Here is a 23,284-nt window from a genome sequence, read left to right as displayed (position 1 = left end):
TTTCGCTAAGCCTATTTCATTTTTGGCACGTATCCATCAATAATTGGGCTTCAACAATCACTGAAATTGAGCATTTTTGGAATCGACTTGCGCATTTTAGTTACCAGGTAAACACGATTGTTTTTTTGTGGTGATGATTTGAAACTTGTTGCTGGCAACAGAAATATTTGGTTTAAATCTGGACTTTCAAAATCGAACGCTGCAATTTAATTATGGCAGCTTCTATTATATTTTTCATTACCTTTAACTGAAGGAATTAAAATAAAATGCTGACTTGGAATAATTTCTTGCAATCTAATTACATGACTTAATCGATGCTATTTATCGTCTGTTAATACCTTATTTTTTTAATTTATTTCATTTTCCTATTTCTTTGCATCCTTCGGAAGAAGGAAAAATTTGTACAATAGGATATATGGTTATGACTTTTTTTTTTGCCGGAAAAATTTGCAAGTGAAAAAAAAAAAAGGAAATTGATGTTATGAATCAATAATATTCACTGTTTCTTGCCAGTGTGTGTATGCAATTATTAAATGTGTTGCTTTCTTGTAAGTTGTAGAAGGTGATTTAAAAATTAAATTTCATTTTTAAACGAGTTTTGATAGTGAAAGATTATTTAAGAATATTAGTACGGGTCTTGTAAAATTAGCCTCGTCAATAGATAGATGTTGGTTATGAGATTAAAAAAAAAACTGTGTGCTAGTTGTAATTAAAGATTTTTACCTTCGAAAATATGCGTTGACCAACAAAAATTAGGTTTATAACTATTCTTTATCTCTCAACAATAATGGATATAACAATTTCTAAGTGAGCTATAGATTAGATTATTATGGATAGATTTTTTTATATACCTGATTATAACATTTTAGAATGGTCAGTATTAGTTGGATGTTTCTTGAAAATTTGCCGCTTATGCTATAAGTGTTGAAAGGAATCGTATCTTCATTAACATTGTACTGCTGAGTTAACGATACTCTGTAAGGGAAAAAAAAGGGGCTGTTGTTTTTCGTCTTCCGAAAGTGGCGTGGGAAACAAATGTCGTTGGGGGAATCAAGCGGGTGTGATTTTCCCCTGAAGGCAGAAATTCGAATGGGGGGGGGGTAACGCTACAGAGGATGATTCATTCTGTTTCTGGGTTGTCATATTTGGCGATTAGTGCACGCACGCTTCTTTTCAACAATCATTAGTTCTTTCTTATTGTATGGTTCTTGTATTGATTGCGTTCACCGATGCATTAAATCTCGCGTTATTTCACTTGGAGTAGCTAGTTTCTTTTCGATTGCCCCTTCCCTCGCGCCCAAGCGTTCATATGGAGAATTAAGGTAAACCTGTACAAGTTTAATATTAGCATCCGGATACTGTCGAGATAAGCGTAATATTGAAATATTTAGTGTTTTTGAGGGAGGATTGGTTTTTAAAGAAATTTTTAGATATTGCTGTTATTGCAACTGTTAGTGGGTGGGCACCATTGATTTACAAGTAATTAGTGTTTTCTCAGACTGCGTTAGTTCAGGTTATTTAAATGAGTTAAATGAATTTTAATATAAGAGATCAATAAATAGTAGTTATATAAATGTTGGTAGTTCCGATTTATCAAAATTATTGACGTTTCGGTTTATTTGGATATTGAAAATTTAGTTTCTTTCTGGATTTTTCATGATAAAAACTATGCATTTTTAAAGAAAGAACTGAAGTATATATTTTTAATTTTCCACATCTTATAAATAAGAGTTGAATGAAAAAAACACACACATTTCCCCTTAATAAAATTCCTATAATTAAAACTTTTCTGCCATATTTTAGAGCAGAAAAGTTTTTACTAAAAAAAGTTTTGATTTGATGTGTGCAAAAAAATCTTAAGATCCTTTTAATTCCTTGAAAGTTATAATTAGTTATATTTGTATGCAAGATTTTTCTGTTCTTGGAATATTTCTTCACCCGGCTACATTAAAGCATTTTGGGTTGCGCAAATTCAGCCACTTGGAAGTCTTGCAGAAAAATGTGCTTTTTTAAGAACACAGCTGGCGTTCAGTTAGTTCTGTTTACTGGAAAGAAAACGTTATCTCGGAATATCAAATGTTAATGTTAATGTATTCTAAGTTTTTTTGAAGCGCTGTATACTATTTCGGTTTTTCCATGCAACTTAAGAAAGCCTAAGAATTTTCTTTCTTTCCTTTTTGAAACTAAAAGAAAAACAATCGTATTCTAACCGGAAATGCACTTACCAAACATCCGGTTAATTGTTGTATTATCCACTATCTAATATTTTATTTTTCTTGTTGCCTTAAAAATTGTCTTTTTGTCTATTAATTTATTTGACGCTTGCTCGGCATTATATTGACAGCAATGATCTAAACATTATTTGATTCAGTTATGAACGTGATATATTCGACTTTTGAATTAAGGAAATTATTTGTACTATTGCAATTTTACTTAGCTTGCAATTATTTATGTTTTGTATCTGTAAAGGATAGAACAAATGTCTTGGGCAGTATTTTATGTCTCATTGTTTCTGGTTTTCCCGTTTTATGTGGAGATCTTAATTTGGATTGTATTGTAGACAAGAATTTTAGTGAAAAGAACTTGCTACAATATGAAATGCCAAAGCTGCCGACTGTTTCCTTGACTTATGGAGTTGCATGTTGAACTGAGATTTATTTTAGAACTTCTGCTATGACATTGCCACGTTTTTGCTTTCAAGTTTCTCATTTGGAGGCATTTTCTTTAATTGCCATTTATCGCCGCATTTTACATTTCCGTTAAAGTTATGCCCTTCTTTCCAATGTACATATAAGGTTATATGTGACTAAAAAGAACTTTCGTCTTTTCTGTTTAAAATTTATTGAATGAAACGGATGAAAGGGAGAGTGTATAGAGTAGTAATTGTTATTCAAGCAATTTTATTACAGTTTTTTAAAAAAATTTTAAACAATGTTGTCGGATTTTTTTTATGTGATTAGTATAAAATCGATGACAGAATATAATGTTATATATTATCTTTTCAAATAATAATAAAGTGCTTTTTTATTTAGCGTTTTTTATATTTGTGTAATTCCTATATTTTTGTAGAAATTATGTCAGGAATTAATTTTAATAAAGTAAATGAATTGCTATTAAAGCTTTCTAATTGAACCGAGAAGGAATTTCAGATTCATAGATAAAGCAAAAAAGCAGAAAAAACTTATTATTAATTAAAAAATAGTATGATGATGACACTAGCATAGAAGTTTGCGGTTTGTTAAATGATTCCCGTAATTGTTTGGAATCTTACATTATATTCAGTTCTTGCAAAAAGTATAAAACTGTTTTCGCGCAATGAAATGGGGGGGGGGGAATGCTTAGAAAATCACCTTAAAACATTACTGATTTTTCTCATTTAAGGAAAAAAAAAAAAATCATGGTAATTTAAGGCAAAATTTATTAACCTTTGATTTTAAGCTATCGAAAATTTGTGTAAAATTCGTCGCGTGATATTTGTAAAGTTACATTATCTAATAATGACATTAATTATGTGTTTCAGTTAGAATTTTACATCAGTATGGCCTCTTTTTTATTATTAAATCAGTTCATCGCAGATATAGCAGAGAAAAGGTAATGCTCTAAATTTAAAATAAAATAGTTCCTTTTTTATTTTCCTTTGAGTGGGCGAATAATAGTAATAAATTTTGTGATATGTTTACTGCTTAATTTTTTGTTGTTTTGTAAGACAGATGTAATATTCATTCAAATGAAAAGTCGACCATCAAACGCTTTTGGTATTGATTTAGCATAATAGCGTGAAATGTATTCTAAAAAAATTGCTCTTATATCATATTTTTATGTCATAAAATTTAGCAAAATTTTCAAAAAAAAAAAATCGATCTTTTATGATGTTGATTTGTGCTTTTCTGACCCCGGTTTCCTTTTTCATGGGAATTTCTACGTAAACGTCTTGATTAGTTTTTTCTTTCCAACTCTTGATGTAAGAGGCTCTTTTTTTCCCTTACTTCTGTTGATTTAACTGTATTATGCATACATTATGTAGTATGAGCTCACTCGTAAAAAAGATTGAGCTTTATTTTATGCCAGAATAAAATGACTTTGACCTGAAATGAGTGGTTTCATTCACTTGCTACTGAATAAACTTTGATATGAATCATTGTTTTCAGTACTTGCAAACTCAGGTCACGAGTTTCCCTTCCAAAGGGACAAAAAGAAGGGGCAGGGGGTGACAGTTTAGTTTGATGTTATTTTCATGTCTTTCTGCTAAATGGATTCGATTCTTAAAATAGGAAAGAATAGTGTTCGTATGCTTGTAAGTTAAAATAAGATATTTTTCAAAACTTGAAAGGCTTTTATTGCTGGTCGCTCCAAAACAATAAATTATTCGAATTTTTGTTTATTATGCTATTAGATGTCAGATATGTTCTTGATTTGCTTATCTTTTCTTGGAGGTCCAGAGTTATTTACTTTCCTTATTTCTTTTTGGTAGTAGTGTAGCCAGTTGTAAAAGACATATGCTTGTCCTAAACACTGATTTACACAACATAGTGAAATAGTGTTTGGTTTAAAACCCAAGAAATTAACCAAATATGTTTCCTACCTCCTTTTAAATGTTAATCCATCTTCACTATCATGAATTAATTTTATGGGTTCAGTTAGATATAAATCGAAGGAAGGCTGTGGACAAATTTAGCCTGTGTCTTTTTTGTGAAATGTATTGAAATACAGAAACTATTACTTGTAGCTTACCCGCCCACAACATTTTTTTTTAAAATTTATCTGCATTGAACCAATACAATTGGCTTCTGAGATTATTATATGATTAATATTTAAAAGGACGTAAGCAAGAAAACCTATTTGATTTATTTCTTAGATTTAATGCTAGAAAAACTTGAACTGGGTATGCTATGGCAGACCTTCTTTGGGCCAAACATGGGCCCTTTACGAGTAGGGTACTTTAATATCCAGTGTCAGTACAGAACGCAGATAATGAGGGAATACTAAAAAAATATGCGAATCTAGACAATTTTTGGCATCTAATGACACAAAAAGCATGTAAGAGGGATATATTCGATCAAAAAACATAATAATTTTAAAGAGACCAGCAGTAAACACATTTTAAATTTCGAAAAGCATTTCCCAACTTACATGAACACTATCCACTTATTCTAAAATGCAATTAACAAACAGTTGCATAGAGTAAAAATTTATTTTAGAAATCAAATGGTCGTAAATTATCAAAATTATGATCAAAACTCTCAGCTTTTTATTAAAACAATTATGAAAGCGTTACGGATTGTTCTTCAAAATTTAAAGAAAGCAGGATTTTTTTTAATGCCATTTCTTATACATATCTAGCTTGTTATTTGGCTTGCTGGAAAAGATATTAATGTTTTTTTCTTGTCAGCTATATGATTGTAACTTAAGCTGTTTATTTCAGTTTTCTTTTAGAAGAGGGATTCTAACATATGTGTAGAAATACGCCATAAGTTTCATACCATCGTTTCACAGAGAGCTCAACGTAGTGGCATCTTATGTGTATATTAATTCACAGCGCGTTTAATAACTCTGGGTTTTATTATATTTCTAAGCAAGTAGATGCGTTTCAAGTGACGTGAACAATGGTTAGATTGTTTTCATGCGGGTACGCGTTGTGAGAGGTTCTGTGTGAATTTCTCCAGTTTCTGATTTCAGTACAATGATACCCATTAATCGTTTTCTGGGCAAAAAGTAAAGAAAGCCTTCTTACTCATGGGTCAGTGGTTAACCCAGTAGCATGAATATCATTTAAGTGACATGCATAGGCCATCTGCGTATTTGCCACAAAACTGAGGTCTTTCAAGTGTTCGACTCATTGGATGAGATAAAGTATCTTACTGTAAGTGAAGTCGCTTTGTTCGAGGTTTGTTGTTCTTAGTATTATGTAGCACTTTCAAAACAACAATACACAGGAGCGTTCTCGTTTTCTTTAGGGACATAATTGCTTTTATGCATTTTTTTTACTTGTTCTTATTCTTTCTTTCCAAGGAAAATATTTTAACAACTCTGTTTAGTCCCAATTAATGTTTCCCAAGTTCATATAATTCAAGAGATCTATTCAAACGGTTTTCTAGAAGGTGTAAGCTAAGGAATTTGTTGTTGTTTGTTTAGATTTGGACAAAAAATTATACGTGGATAGCTTAGCTGGTGATTGCAATATCTTTAAGATGAAATGAAATCGCTATTTTTTTAATAGGTGGGATAATTATGAGTTTAAAAACCATTTACTATACTGTATCTTTCAATCCGTTTGAAAATTTCGGTACTTATATTAACTACTGATAGAATCATAAACTTTATTTACATTTCATGCTTTGTAAGGCATGGTTTTTTTACCGAGCACAATTTATACCTGATCTTAAAATGTGGGCTCGAAAATTTTCATAGCATTCCTTCAAGCTGTTCAGTAGTTTGAATACAAAAATTATTGGGGGAAAAAAAGGTTATCTTGACTTAAAACATATCATTTGTTGAGAAGTACTATTTTAAATTATTTTTTTACCTTTAGTTAATTCTTCATTTTCTTTATTATTATTATTACTATTCATCGACTTCGATGTAGAAGCAGTTTATTCCATTCAAAAAAGAGGTCGGGACTATGACGCATGAAATAGACTAACTTGTATCAGGATCAATTGGAAGTGGTGCGGGCAAACAGAGAGAGAGGGGGGGGGGATAAAAGCAACAATTAAGACAGAAACTACATATTTGCCGTAAAGCCTTTTACTATTCCTTAATTTCAGGTCTTTTTTCTTTTCCGTAAATTTTTCACATTTAATGACATTTAACCTTAAACCTTATGTGATTTGTTCCATCTCGGTAGATTAATGATAATAATACTCGATTTGTTTATTAAATATTTTCATTTCATTTTATTTTAGGTTTATTTGCACCATCTACCATGGATACCAAAGACAAAACTTCTAGATCAAGTTCCAAGGAAAATCTGAACGAATCCAGCCGACCCCTTTTAGATGAGGAAGGCGGGACCGTGGCAATCGAGTTGAATCGCACCGACGACACCACAACGGGAGCTGGCGAAGAGGCAGTCAAGGAGTCCACTTTGGAAAAGAGTGAAGAGGCCAAAGCTGATGGTAAGGGATCGGAATCGAAAAAGGACAAAAAAGAGAAAAAGAAGAAAGAAAAGAAGGAAGAGAAGGAGAAAGCCTCTAAGAGAAGATCATCTTTCGCTGCAAAACTGACTGCTGGCCTCAACCTTCTGGACAGAGACGACAGAAATGTAAATGATCACATTAATGTAAGTGAATCACCCCCCTCTTTCATAGGCTAATTTACAGTTGTTTCTGTGTTATTAAATTACCGACAATAAAAATGATTTGTTGAGTGCAGTTGAACTAAGATTGAATGCATGTATTTCAAAGCCTTTAACCTTTGTAATATAACCTTCGCATTTTGCTCCAACCGAAAAAAAAAAATTAGTAAGATTTCCTATTCGAAACAAAAATGATTATTAATGCGTTATTATGCATTTGTTAAGTTAAATAAACCTTTAAAAATTATTGTTAAAATGTTATAAAAATGTTACTGAATCTTTTTTTACTTCAATTTATTTAAAAAGACTTGGAAATGCTTAAATAAATTTTGCTTTTTTAATATCGATGAACGTTTCTTCCACCTTTTTCTCCATAAAAAACGAATATTTGCCTTTTTTTTTTTTAAGATGATTGAATTATTACTGTTATTTTCGTTGAAAAGTCGCGTTTAATTTTGATTTTTATCAAGAAAAATATATTCAAAGTTCTATGTTGATATCAGAGACAAAATATGATTTTTTTCTTTTATAAACAATACAAAATTCCCCCTCCAATTCTCAGGAAAATTTCACAGATTTGCTGAGAAACTTCCTTGTAAATACTTCATACTTCCATGTAATTTCTTGTTTTTAAGAAAAATCCATGCTCAATGCAAAATGCATTTTTAAAAAAATTATTACAACTCACAGAAATGTCTAACTCTGAAAAGTTTTTTTAAAAATAAAATCGCGACAAAAGAATGTAATTTTGAACGAAAATTTATTATATAAACTTAATAGTGTTCTAACAGCACAATGCCATGTATGTTAAAATACAAATAATTAACAGCCACTTGTATAAGATGTCACTAGTGTCTGAGTATCATCCATATATTATGGGTGGTACATTGAAATAAACTCTCAGAAGGACATTGAAATAAACTCTTAGATCCACTGTACATTTTCAAGAAGAGCTTTTTCCTCAAAAATTTTCCCTTTCGTTTAAAATTTTGATATGGACTTTAGAATAACGATACATTTAAACAGGTTAAGAAATGAGCTAAATTAAAATTTCATTGAGTGGAAATTCACTCGTTCTTTTATAAATTCATAAATCATTCAGTCATAAAATATTATTTACTATTGCTTTTGTAATATCTGTTCTTCTGATTAAATGTTTCATATGATTTCAAATTCAAAAGCACATCTTAATGATTAATTTAATTTTATTGCTAGAACTATTAATATAATAATATTTTTGTATTTTCTGTTATGTCGGAAGTTAAATCTGAACATGTTTTCCAAATTGAATGATGAGTCAGAAAATTGTAAATATTTTGATTACTACGAAGTAACCACATTTGAATAAAATGTAGTCGATGCAACTTGTTTGTCTGAAAATGGGGCCACGAACTTAATTTTTATTCTTATTTAAAACAAAATATAATATTATGCGTCAAGAAAATTATTTTATCAAACGTGCCATCACGTGGATTTCTTCATAATATAATTTATAATTTTCTTCAGCAAATAACATCCACCCTGACCTTATTTGCTTGGATGAGCTTGAAAACAGATTTCTGGCGCCTTCGCTTTCTTCTGCTTTTCCATTTCAATCTGTGCTCATTTCCTGAATATCCTGATTATAAAAATGACCTGGCCCGGTGAAAACTGGATCTGGGGCCAACTTGGTTGTCAATCAACAAACCCTTTTACCTTCACAGAGGCCTCTGATGCAGACAACTCTCCTCCATTTCCGATTCTTGCTATTGTGGTTTTTATTCCCCGAGGTTATGAAAGCCACTTCACATGAAGGTCACTTGGCTTGACATTCCATCGTAACGATGACGATGACTCATCGGTGCCTTTCCATCTGTTTGTATTTATCTTGGTAATCTGAACCTACTAGATGTGTGCGGCTGTTTTCAGATGCATGTTTGGAAGATGAAGCTGGTGCAGTTGGAAAGACTGAATGTTGAATGAATTCTCGAAGAGAAGGGTTGTCATCACTCACGAGTTTCTTATGAGTAAACGGAAACGCATGTCAGTTCTGACAGAGTTATCAATATATGCATAATTGCTCGTGTGTGTGTTTTTTTAAAAAATATAATCGCATTCACGTCGAAATTTACTCAAAATATATTTGTTAAACATTTTCAGAAGACGAATAATAGATACAGATATATTTTTTATATGCTGCAAATACTGTTAAATATATTTAACTGATCCGGTTAGTTAAATTATAAACTAATAAAGTATAAGAGAGAATGTATGGATTAGTCTGTTATTCGTTACTTTTTTTAATTTCAATTTAGTTTCAATTTTCCGAATGATTTTTAAAATCCGCCGAATTTTCGTCGCTGTTGAAACAGGCGTTCAGTTTATTAATTTTTCAATAATTTCTGTGAAAGCGCTTTTCTTAAAAGCCCCGTTGTGGTTTTAACATTATATATTGAAGGAAATTCTGTTTTAAAAATTAATGAATATTCATCGCGTTAATATTTTTTTAAGGCATGACCAAGATAGGAGGATTTATGTTATAGCCATGACATGAATTATTGAAACCGATGTTTATTGATAAAATGGAAATAATGGCCAGCGAAAATAAAAGATTAATTAAAAAAGATAAAAGAATTTTAAGGATATTTTTTCTTCACTAGATATGAGTTTTTACAAATAGAAATTTATCACTATTACATATATGAAATGATATTAGTTTTATACGGATTCATTTAAAATCCTTGCAAAAATTCTTTAGACATGGAAGCACACTATATATATATTTAGGATTCTAATGTATTCTCATGCCTTGCTATCTTGTAGCTGGCAGCTTGTAGTATTCAACGCTAAAAGAGTTTAAATGAATATGAAGTCAATTATTTTATTAAAACCCCACTAAAATTCTATATTTTTTCATCAATGATACTATTTTCCATTCCTGGAACAAATGAGATGCCGGTTTTCCTGTATGCTGTGAATTATTTTTCTTACGTGCGTAACTGAAAACATACCCTTCTTATTCATGCCTGTTTTTGTGAGCAGGGAAATAAAAGCATTGATATGAATGAACTGTAATTGGCCAAGTCGTGATAGCGACTTAATTATGAAGCGGTGCCTGCTGTTCAAATAGACCTAACTCGCAGCTGAATACTTAGATGTTAGCAACAGAAAGCTCACTGATTTTTCCCTCTCAGAATATTATAGTTTTCTGTTATTATTTTGTGTTTGAAGAAATATAATCCATACATTTCTTATTTCCATTTTTTTCCCCTTCTTGAAAATCAATTATTTAGGACATTTTCAAAAAACGTTTTATGTTGAAGTTTCTATATATATTTCTTGATCTTATTTTGAGAAATATGGAATCATAAAATTAATCTGTTTTTCTGTTAACTTTAAAAAAAATGGTCCGTAAGGATTTTTATGCTTATATATTGCGTTCCGTAAATTGTATCTTATTTCACTCGTGTAAATTACTCGTTTAATCATTCCTTATCTCATTGAATAAATTTCATCATTTAATCATTCCTTATCTCATTGAATAAATTTCGTCATTTAATCTCTAATAAATGGAGTTAATAAATTAAATAAATAAAGTTAAAAAATGTGTACACTTTCATATTCTGAACAAAGATAAGTTCTAGATTGTATAGTTGTAGAAACTGATAACATTAATGATTATTTTTAATATAATCATATTATTGAATATTCCTAAATTATCGAAAGAAACTGTTCTTACTAAAAGCAATTGCTTTTATAATGATTTTATTTATCATAATATAGAAAATTCTCTTTTATAATATATTCGTAAAAAAATGTGGCATATTTTGCATTTTTACTTTGAAACTGCATTTTAAAAATAAGTCTGAGGCGATGTATTCATCGTGCCTCTCCAAGTGCATTGGGAGCCTTTTTTCACCTTTTTCTCCCTCTTTATAAGAGGCCCATTTTGGGGTGAGAGCAGTTTAATGAGGGTTCGGTGAGATCTTCGAAGGCGGGAAAATGCCTCCAGGCGGAAGCAAAGTTGTTTCTTTTCAACCTTCCCCAAAATGGGGGGGGGGGTATTTTTATGGACGACAGACTGCAACAGAGAATACCAAATTATGCGTTCCATTGGCATTCCAGATTGTTAAGCTTTCCGGGTGATTATTTTCAGTTCTACTGTATATAGATATAGAACATTTTCTTAATGTCGCCGTTTCTAAAAAACTCGACAAAATGCGCAGAACATAGTTCTTGTAGACTTTTATCGTACGTATTGTATTAGTATGAAATTGCATTCAAAGGCATTGCAAAACGTATTTACGTTTTGTAACTCTAAATTAAAAGCATGGAATCTGTTTGATCTTGCTTTTTTGGCATAAAAGTTATTTAAATTGATTATCTTAGGCCAAATAAAAGACATCAAATAGGCGGTAAATATTAAGGTTTAAGATTTGAAGTTCGAAACATCGATAACTAATCGACTGACGGTAGTTTGAATCTAAATGGGACAAATTTTGAATTATTTCCACTATAGTGCTACAAGCTATTATAAAATTTGGTTTAGGTTTTTCAGATTATTCAATTTTCAATGTAAAAAAGTCATAAAAATGAAATGTGTATTATTTCTGACTAATGGCGATGTGTTGGGAGTTTTTGCTCAGTATTCTATTGAAACTATAAATATTGTATTGAATAACTGATAACGAATCCCTTTTTAAAATGTTACTCTAAAACCCTTTTATTCCTTATAACTATAAAAAAAAAAAAAAAAAAAAAAAAACAGCCGATGGTAATAATGTATAGAAATCCTTTCTTCACAAAATTCAACACCGAAGCCAATCCTTTTGTTTTTCAAGAAAATAACAATAATTACAAAAATTGCTTATAATGAATATGTAGAATTACACTTCATTGAAAATTAGGAGGCACGTGTAAACATTTCCAATAAAATTTTATAAAAACGATCAATTTTAGTCGATTGAAGAAGGAATCATTAGGTTCGTATTATGATTTTATGTCTGAACAGCCAAGAACAAATTTCATTTAATAAAGATTTTTATCATTTGAAAAGTTTCTTACATTTGTCTTTTGTCACTTATGCTGTATTATTTCGATAATAAATCTTGAAATTCTAGATTATTTGAGCATCTGAATATAAACTAACTGTTCTACTCTAAATTATTATTAAGCTAATAGCATATTGAATTATCTTTAATATATACTGTATTGTAGTGTACAAGATAAGCATTCCAGTGAAATGCTTTCTGACAATATTTAAATTTATATGTTCTTTTGCTGGTAAAGAGTTAAAATTTAAAAAATTACCAATAATTTTCACTTAAAATGTTTTGTCAATACAAAACAAAACAAGAACTAACTTGTAAAAAAGAATAAAAATATTATCGTCTACACTATGCATCTTCATCTTGCATGACACAATGCTAGGGAAGCTATAACGGAATGCTTGTGGGAACTTATCAGAAATTATTTATTATGATGTTTTATCAGTAAAATCTTTCGAACTCTGGCGTGCAATGTGGCGTTTAAACAAATGATGATTCATTGGTTTGAACTGTAATAGTAAATCTGAGGCAGTATGAAAGGCAAAAAAGCCTTACTGTTAGAGTTAGCACTTTGGTATTCAACAGTAATTGCGAGGTTGTGCGAGACACACCATTCTAAATGTTCAGAAGTGTAGATAATTAGGACACGCGCTAGCAATTCAACTCTTAGAACTTCAATTCATAATTCTCCATGACCGAAGTCATTACTGCCACTATTTAAAGGTAATCTAATTATTTTATTACTCAGATACTCATGGGTACTTCTAGAACAATTACTACGCAGACTTACTTTTTAAAAAATAAAACAGAAAAATTTGACCTGGAAGTGGTGAGATTGCCATCATGCATGCACCCAATGAGCTCTCATGTCAATGCCATCCATATCTTTGGAAGGCTTCTTTTATGTTTGTGAAGCTTTTTCCACTCCTACACTCCCAAATTCTCTCTCTCAATTGACCGACACAGGAAGCATCTCATATTCTGCATTTAAAGCGTATTCATTGTGTATGGGGGTCATCGACTGTTCAAGAAAGCTGACTTTTGAAAAACATGGGAGACGGCCACAAAGATAGATGATTATAGTTTCCGATTCCAATGAATGGACCTTGAATTAAAAGTTGTTGAAAACTGATGAGAGGCGTAGAATATATATAAAAAAAATTACATTTCTTAATTGTGGTGTATCTTCTTTCCTACATCCACATATGTTTTTGGTCTAGATAAAGTTATGGTTAGAATGGTTAATGTTTGCTAAGAATATTTATTCGTCATTAGACTGTTGCACATGAAATATTATTTTTAATTCTTTCTCCTTAACGCAGATTGATGAAAAAAACATTAGAAGAATATTTCCAAGATGTTGATTTCATTGAGAGTTTTTGAAATTTCGAAAGACACTGATTAAAATAAACATCGATGAATTCTGTAAGCCATATGGTATTAGTATCTGATATATTTTGCGAATCTGAGTTTTTGTGAAATCGTCTAATATTTTGAAGTATGCTACTGTAAGTTTGTTATATACAGAATAGCTCTTATGTGGATATATTTTGTTGTTTCATGTTTGTATACAAGTAACATAAATTATATTTTGACAGATATTTGAAAAACTTATGAAATTAGTGGTTTAAATAGAATTTTCCAAATGCGCTTAAATAGCATTTTCCTTGTTGCTCTTTGAGAGACAAAATAATAGAGAATATCTTGTTTGAAATCTCAGAAAATAAACAAAGGCTTACAATATGTTTTTTAAACAATTTGAAATGTTTATTTCAATATGCGTATGGTTCTCTCTTCAAAATCTCTTGCTGTTTATCTCTTTAAAATTTATGTTGATTACTGAAATAATTTTAAACAAATAAGCTCTAATGTGAACGTTTTTTATATTTATGTTGCTTGATATTTGAATGAGTATCTGTCTTGATTAGAAAAACCATTTCTGAATCGATTTAATATTTCTTTAGAAAAATAGTTTCTGACATTTTGAATGCCAACCAACCGTAAAACTGAACAAGGTAATTTCAGCATGTTGCTGAGTCATCTCGAGTATTATTCAAACATATAGCTATTTATTCCATAAACGCTTTGGATGAAACCGCATCCTAATTTTCGTTATTAAAACATCGAACTTAGAACAATGCAACAGTGATGTTATTAAAGTAATTTATGGCCCACTGAAGACTAAAAAAGAAATGGGGGAAGGCCTCTTATTACCTTCTGTTCAACTGAAGACGTCTTTGAGTCTACTATTGTGCTTATGTCCAAACATATGTTTTCTTGTTTCTAATAATATGCCTAATTAATATCAATCGTTCATTAAATATATTTAATTTGAGTGCTGAGATTGCGGTATACTTCATTCGTGATAGCTGAACTTTTCATGTATGTCAGGTCAGACTTTATATGTTTGTTACAAACTATAATGGGACGAAGCAAAGTGAGTTTTAATCGTTCTTTTGGGTAAGAAAAATTACGCATTGTTATATTTTCTGCTTCTTTGAAAATACATTAATCGTTGCACCATTAAATGCTTAAACTTCGTTATCAGAGAAAGTAATTAGGGTTCCTTTCCCCATTTTGATTAGTGTGTCTTTTTTTTTTTTTTTTTTTTATCCTGAAAAGTATTTTATTCGAATCATGTTTGATCGAAGAATATGCTTTCGGAAAGTAGATTTTCATTTTAAAATTATTAGTTTCGAGAATTTTCTCGAGTCTGAGATTTTCTTTAGAATGATAATGAAGGATTAGAGCCATTAAACTGTACGTTTAAGTAAATACGTTACATAAGTGATAATATTTTACACGCAGAATTGAAATGAAATTTAAATCAATTTGCAACTATTCCCTGTAACTTTCGGTTGAAATATCTATAAAAAAATACAGTAGCAGTTAGTGACAATGCACTATTTATAATTTTGATGAATATAGAATTATAAATCTAAATTAAGCAAGTAATGCTGTTGAAAAGAAGGTTATTTTGATCGATTAGTTAAAATTTAGCCTGCAGAGAAAAAGAAATGTTTTACGAGTTATTAAACATACACATATGATAAAATCTAAGATGGTGCGTCTTCATTGACTTCTAATGCGTTAAAAAGTCTCCCTGCCCCCTATTTTATCTTTTTGATTCTAAATTTAATGTTAAAAGTAGGTTCCAGAATACTGGTTTCATTGTTATCTTGAAGCACTTACCGAAACTGTGAAATTAAAGAAGGAATTCACAGATGTCATCTTCTCCTTGTTGTAGGGTATTTTCGGGCGTATGTTATCTGATTTTTAATGCCATTTAGATTAACGATAGAGATGAGTTATGTGAAGCGAGAGTTACAAGGCTAATAGAAGCTCTCTCCCCCATCTTTCTTTATATCTTCATTCCTTTCTACTGGAACATTTGTATGAAAAACGAAAGGGAGAAAAGCTTCCCCCCTCCCTATCTTAAAGAAATAGTTCTACTTATCGTATTTGTAACCATGTCAAGAAGTTTTTTCTACAGGGCTTTGGATTCTACTACAAAGATATGCAACTTTCAAAAGGTGTTTGAAAATATCCTTTCTCCCTTTCCTCTTCTGTATTGGGGGGAGGGGGAGTCTGGTCGTCAAAGAAATAGTTAAAACTATTCATTTCTTCCTTCTCCAATATTATTTTTCTCTCCTTCCCCCCGAATATCTTGGGCCCCTAAAAGTACTGGAATACTGAACTTGACCGTTGCAATTGAAGTGTGGTTCTGTATCCCAAGATTGAGGCCTTTTTCTCCCCCTTGTTATGAAAAGAAGCATTCCAGTGGGGGTTGGTGAACATTGACCCCCGGGACAATAGCGGTCCCTTTCCGTGGGAATCTCGACCTGTCTGGCATCTGTTACGCATTCCTTAGTTAAGGCACCGCCCTTTTGAAGACGAAGGAACTTGGTTACGATCACTGCTTTGGGAAGTGAACCGTTGATAATATTTAACACTTTGTCCAAACGTTTTTGCCGTATTATAGTTATTATTCAAATGAATTTCAAGTAATATTATTTAAATAACTGACGTAGTACTAAATAGTATTAATATTTTAAATATTTCTACGAAATTATTGGTAGTAAAGACTTATCAATGTGGCGAATTTCCTACGAATTTCTTATAAATATTTAATTTTAAGTTGAAGGTTTGTTGAAAACTGGATCGATTAAATATCGGCCTATGATTAGAAAAAGTCAGTCAATAGAATCCAAGTCAAAAGTCAATAGAATCCAAATATCTAAATTAAACGGAAATCGAACTTATTCGGATGGTAGGATGCTGAGCTTTATCTATAAAGCTCAGAAATTTAGTGAAAAGGATGCCATGTATAGAAAAACCATATAATGCATAGTAAAGTGGTAAAATAATGAGTTGGAACATGAATTAAATTATTTATTAAGATTTTATTTAAAATTCATAACATGTTTGCATTTATCTCTGTAAGAATTAAATGTTTCATTTATTCCTGCTCATTGAGATAAAATTGTTGAATTTAAGATGTCGGATAGTTTTCGATTGACATGGCAATCCATCATAGAAAAAAGACAGATTTTTCTGTCGAATGTTATTTTTCGCCGCTATCACGAATAACTCGATATTCAAATGAAAATATTCTATCTTCCTTTTACCCTTCTAATTATATAAACATTGCGAAACCTTAGATCTAGTCGTCGAGGGAGTCCATATTACCGGATATCAGTAACCAATTATTTTCCTGCATCATGATGGTTATCAGGTCTTCTTTCTTATCATCACTCCCCCTCGTAAACATTCCACATTGTAAAAGGAGGGAATAGTTATGTTTAAGCTCAACTGATAATAATCCCCATGCGTGGGGGTTTGGTTACAAAGAGAGTTCTATCTGAGCAATTTCTGTTTTCTGTGCTCAGCTTACAACGATAACGTATGAGGACACAGGAGAGGGTGGAAGCTGAGTAATTCTTGGATGACCTTGCTGACCTCCTGAGGAGAAGCTGGTTGCTAATGGAAGAAATTCTTAGTCGATTGTATGTGTATCACTCGGCAACTCATAAATTCTGTTGTCGCATGAAAGAAATGGATTCGGTTTTGTCTAAACACAATCGAGTTTCTGTCTAGTGGTTTTATTCAGATGCATTTAAAAGTTTATTGGGATATCAGAAAAAAGAATTTTGCATATGAAGTTTTTATATAGTGTATTAAAATAAAAGTTGATTAATTTCTTGGAGATATTTTCATGGCTTTTATGTTTAGCTCAGTGCATTGCGAGAAGAAAAACTGCTCCTTTATCCAAAAAAGTACTATGTAGTACATCCCTTTCTCTGTGATAATTACTTCAGATATGAAATGCTCAGTTGCGAATGCAATTTAAGATTTTTCAAACCTGATAATAGTGAAAGAAATTTTGATCCTTCTTTTTTAAAGTGGAGGATTTTCGATAGGATTCTAATGCTAACAGCTCCAGTTCGCTGCCTTACAAAAGGCACAAAGTGCCTACAGTTCTCGAGATCCAATTACTGTTATGAAAAAGAAACCATCTGCAGGGTCTGAAGGTCACAAAATAATTTATTTTGGTTTTTTTCAATGGATCAGAGTAACAAAGCAATAAAGAAGGCAATTCGCTTCGGTGTGAGGAAGAAGAAACTTTCAAACTGTAAGATTGAATAAATAAACATATTCTCAAAGTTTCAGGTACGGTTAGATTGGCCATTTTTTCTCTTTCTTCCAGCATTTAATGATTTCTGGCTTCGCTTTAGAAATTGAAGTAGAGTTAGTTCATTATGTTCGTTGTTGAAATAGTGAACTCATACTTCAAACCAATTATGCAAATCTTGCTTTGTGCGGCAGATATATCAGATCACTTCATCAGCTTATGTTGTTTCCTGATTCCATTGGTTTGTGCTAACACAGCATGATCATTTTTAGTTCTAACATCATAGAACCTCGCCTATCTCTTATTATCTTTTGGTTGTAGTTGATTTATATAAGGGATTTTTGAAGAACTCATTGCATCGTATAAAAGACACGTTTTATCGATAGATGAAGGAATATTTAATATATGAATGCTTTTTTAAAACTGTTTTGTGAAATATCATTTTGAACTGGTATTGTGTTTTGAGTCCATTCGGTTGTAATTAAATTGTGTATCATTTTTAGGAAACGTTATTGATTTCTGATGTAGCATTAAGTACTAATATAGTGTACGCTGCTTAATGTGATCTCGGTTAATATTATCGAAATCATCTGATCCCGAATCGATGTATTCAGATAGACAAAAATATTCGCCCAATGTGATCGCTACGTTGTTTAATGTTAGCAGATTTGAAGTAGAGAATTAAAAGATTTTTCATTTTCAACCAGCATTAACTATTGAAGTCCCCGGCGTTACTTGCTCCACTTGTTATGAATCATCCCCCCCCCCATGGACTCTCAATAGACTTCACTTTCTTTTGTCTGGATTAGCTTAAAGAGACAGCTATGCTGCCTTGTCTGACCTGGAATATGTTGAACAGCTATAAACTACTGCTGAATGGGATTGATTCATGGGAGCAAAATGGATTGGATAAAAAAAAAAAAAAAAAAAAAAAAACGAAACAGAATGGATCGATTAGAGTGTTAATACGAAATTGAAATTTTTAACCGGTCTGAAAGTCTATTTAAAATGAATGAACGCATTCTGCTGCACAGTTAAAAATTTCATAACATTTTTTTTATATAATCAAATGAAGCAATAAAAGATGATGATTTTGACGGGATGAAAGTTTTGATTAAAATCTTCCAACGAACCCGAAGTGAGTCAAATATTTGATATTTGGAAACCCGGCTTTCAGCATCGTTCAACAAATTTTAAAAAATATGTAATAATATAAATACAGTTAAAAATATATCTAATGACAATATATAAGGAATAATTGTCAAGAAGCAATGTTATTTTTGAAATAAATCGTAGATAGCCCTGAGATAAATGCGGTTTTTTTTCTCTCTTTTCCCTTGATACGATAAAAATAGTTAATTTTACCCAATTAAATTATTGTTATCAATCGATTAATGTTATCAATTTCTTAAGTGCCGAAATGATAACATTAAGTGGCAACTCAGTATTATGAAATAGTTTATTGCAGTAATGCTTTTCAATTAGCTTGTCTTTCCCTCCTCTGAGTTCTGATAATAATATACAAAATATCTTTATAAGTTCCAAAATACAAAATACCTTTAAAAGTTGTGACTACTTTTCTGTCTGTTATTTTAAAATGATTATCATATTCTTACGAATTTTTATTTCATCATTTCATTTATCGGTTCCGGTTATTATCTCATGTAGAAATAAGTAATATCACTTAGGAAGCTCATATTTCTCATAATCGGTTGTATTATTATATTCTATCGAATCTATTATTGTATACATAATATCGTGTTCTATTGTATGTAATATCAAAATGAATACCAACAGAAAATATTCATAACTGAAGATAGAAAGTGTGATTTTTATCAAATCTACCTCTTAGCAATCATAAATTCAAAAATATAAAACAATTATAGATTGCATGAGTGTCAAGTTAAAATATTGTTAGAAACTACTGAAAGTTACTTTATTTTATTATTATTTTTTCATTTTAGAAAGATTAAGATTATTTGCTTTAAATCTAAGAAAAAACCTCCACTAAAATCTAAAATAATAGGCTTTTGTAAAATATATAATGAGAGTTTGTACAGATCGAAATTTTAAAGTTCGGCCTCAGGAAAGCTTTGCCTAATTTTGCCTCATTTAAATTCCTTTATAATTTAATATAAAAAACAATTAATATTAAAGTTGAATAAGCAAATATGTAAGCTAACGAAGAAATTACAAACTGGTTATCAATGGCTTGTCTATACGGATCTGTTTTTCTAGGTTTGCGAATAGTATTTTATTGAAAACACTGTCCAAGTTCGAGGTCAAATTCAACGATGAAGTATTTGACATATAAATTTTCAAATAATGAGAAATCATGCTTTTTAGCTAATCACATTGTTTATTTTTATCTTTGCAGATTACCTTTGAAGATGTGCTTGCTGAACCTGACTCGGGCCATTCTTTTGTTTGCGTGTGGCAGAATAGCTTCATACTGTTTGATGTTGTTAAGTTTTGGTTTTACCGAATCTTATCGGCAATCTTATTTATTCCCTTTGCTTTGATTTGGGGCCTTTTCTTTGCCATCCTCACCAGTGTGAACGTATGGATCATTTCTCCTCTCCTTCGCATCTTTGACGTTGTTTTATTCATCGTACACAGGGTAAATAACTTCTTATTTCAAAAATTCATACTTTAATTTTTTTTTTTTTTTTTTTTTTTTTGCTCGGTCTTTCCCTTTTTTTTTTTTTTTAGGTATTAAAACAACAGCATTTCGCCAAGATCTTTCGACGATATTTTTATTTTAAGAGAAACTGATTTGTAAGATATTGCACATAAACATTGGATTTATAGTTTACAAGCGTCAAGGATAGCTTAAAGAATCGACAAATTCATTTGTCCACGCATCTTAAACTTCAGTCATTAAATTTAAGACCAATCTTTAACCTCTTGGATTTTATTGGTCTACGTATATCTAAACTGAATATTGCTTTAACCTCAGAATTTCTTAATAATGAATTAGAAAGCTATAAGTTTTCTACTGTGACATCTTTTTATAATTCAGGTACTGGAAAAGATAAAAACGATATATTTTAACGTTCTTGCTACATAAGTTCGTGACTGACTTAAGTTATTTTTTTTTTTCAATCTGCCCTGCATGAAGTAATACATGAGAGATTTAGCCGCTAGAAATGGAGAAATTTTTTTTTTAATTGTTTCTTCTTTCGATAAAATTGTTTATTGCGCTTTTATTAAAACGTAGGATATTTTAAAGAAGACTATTGACAACGAACATATAACTTTAATGTATCCAGTAGGTATTTATGGAGCATAAAGTTTTGATAAGGGAAGCGAGTAGATGGTGTAGCCTCACTCTAAATATAAAAACTAAAATAAAACGGGGGTAGGGTGTTTTTACATCACGAGCTGATAGCCGGAAAGTTGAATTGAAAATAGCTCAAGATAAGTTCAGGCAGATGCAAGAGGTAACTTGCGGTTACTCAGATCCGCATTTTGGAACTTATTAATTAATGCAGAGTTTCTCACAATTTTTCAAATACGGGGTTGCTGCAAATCCACCCAAAATTGCAAATCCTGGGTTGGAATATGGATCCGAACTTGTGTCTTTTAATAAAGAATTCTTTATGTAAAAACTGAGACGAGGTAAATTTTGGATCCCTCTCCCCCATATTAAGCGGATTATAACCGCCGCAATTGAAAGCAGATAAATCGAGGCAAAAGCAAGAGTCAACTTGCGTTTTATGGAAACTCGCATTTTGCAGCTCGATTAGTTGTTACAGAAATTCTTTAGCTGCGCGTCACGAACACGAGTAGGACGGCGTAGGAAAATAATGGATTCGCTAAAAATTGTTTCTTTTTTTATTTTCCAAAAAATAATTGTTGTAGATCTTAATAATCCACTCGGAAAAAGTATCGCTAGGGGAATCCTATGTTGCAATATCGATCCGTCTAGCCAGTATCTCGTAATGATGATATTGAATCTTAGCTGTTTTTCAACCGCTCAAATATCCTATAACTTTAATATCACAAAATACAACATTATTCGTGATATTTTATTCATATATTTTATGTAGCATAAGTGGCTGGAAATGTTAGGCATAGCCAGAAGGAGTTGCTGTTAAGCGAAAATCCACATATTGCTTTCGAAATGTTATTTTCGAATTGTTAAGGATCCATTTCTCGACCTAGGAAAACTCAGAGCACGCATGTTTATCATAAAAAGAAGAAGTGTAAACGCTCTCGAAACTTATATGTATTCGGAACGGGGTAATCTGTCATTTTTGCTAATTCAGCCGGCTTACTGGGGTGGGAGAAAAGAAACGATTTGAATGACTCGCAGGTTGAAGTAGAAGCTTTTCATTTAAAAAAATAAAGCGGTGTGAAAATAACTAATATATGTAATGATATTTTAAGCTCTAATTTCAATTCCAAATTAATTCAACTGAAGCTTTGTAAAAAGGATTACGTTAGCGGTTCCCACGTGCCGAGTGAAGGGATGGGGAATCGCTGATGTAAATAGATTCTTCTAAAGGATCCCTCTGTTTCCCTTGTCAAGGTCGACACGTGTGAGAAATTCCTGTCAGAATCGACACGTGTCAGAAATCCATATCGGGATCTCATATTATATAAGAAAGGGGCGGTTTGTTTCTCCCTTTTTTACCTCTCTTCTGGCCTAAACTGTTGCTGCGAGTTGACATGCCTTGTCCGCGCCTTCTTATAAATAAACGATGCCTTCCCGGGATGGAGTAAAGAGAATAAAACGAACTTAAAAATGCAAAGTGTCTTCTCTATTGTCGGACCTGCCTTTTGCTACAAAAATTTATGATTATTACATTATATATATATATATATATATATATATATATATATATATAATGGATTGTGTTGCTTATTTCTTTTTAGATCTGGAGTGGCCTTATTAAAACATTTTTGGATCCTTTGTTCAAGTCCGTTGGCCAGATCTGCTCCAATGTCCAAATAGCCAAACGACATACACAGATGGAGGCGTGAAATGAATTTATAGATGGGATTTTCTTTTTTTAATTTTGAAGAAAAATTTCTTTTTCTCTATGCAGAGAATAAAACTGCTATTAATGTACAAGTGCCTTTTTTTATATTTTTTTTATTTGCATGATTTTTTTTATGATTTTTGTATGCATATTTTGATACATTTTACATGCTTTTGATATGCTTTTTAGTCGCGTTTGGATAATACTTTTACATGAAATGTTAATGAATACGTAGATATTGTTTCGTTAATCTCCAATGGCTTGATTATTTATAAGATTAGTAATGTAATATTTGAATTTCACAGTGAAGTATGACTTCTATATTATCTGTGAAAGGTTATAA

The 23,284-nt window shown here is 31.2% G+C and overlaps 1 protein-coding gene across 1 annotated transcript in view; it reads left to right on the top strand.

Moving 5' to 3' along the window:
* Positions 1-23,033, top strand: part of LOC129960973 (caveolin-3-like) — a 28,261-nt gene extending 5,228 nt beyond the window's left edge. Inside the window, exons 2-4 of the mRNA XM_056074754.1 lie at positions 6,903-7,279; positions 20,331-20,573; positions 22,835-23,033. Coding sequence (XP_055930729.1) covers positions 6,923-7,279; positions 20,331-20,573; positions 22,835-22,942 — 708 coding nt within the window. The 5' untranslated portion in view covers positions 6,903-6,922 and the 3' untranslated portion in view covers positions 22,943-23,033. The remainder of the gene's footprint in view (positions 1-6,902; positions 7,280-20,330; positions 20,574-22,834) is intronic.
* The last annotated feature ends 251 nt before the right edge of the window (positions 23,034-23,284 follow it).

This window comes from Argiope bruennichi, chromosome X2 (genome assembly GCF_947563725.1).
Source record: "Argiope bruennichi chromosome X2, qqArgBrue1.1, whole genome shotgun sequence".
NCBI lineage: Eukaryota > Metazoa > Arthropoda > Arachnida > Araneae > Araneidae > Argiope > Argiope bruennichi.
The sequence above is the reverse complement of the archived record's forward strand: the minus strand, read 5'-3'. Positions and strand labels throughout refer to the sequence as shown.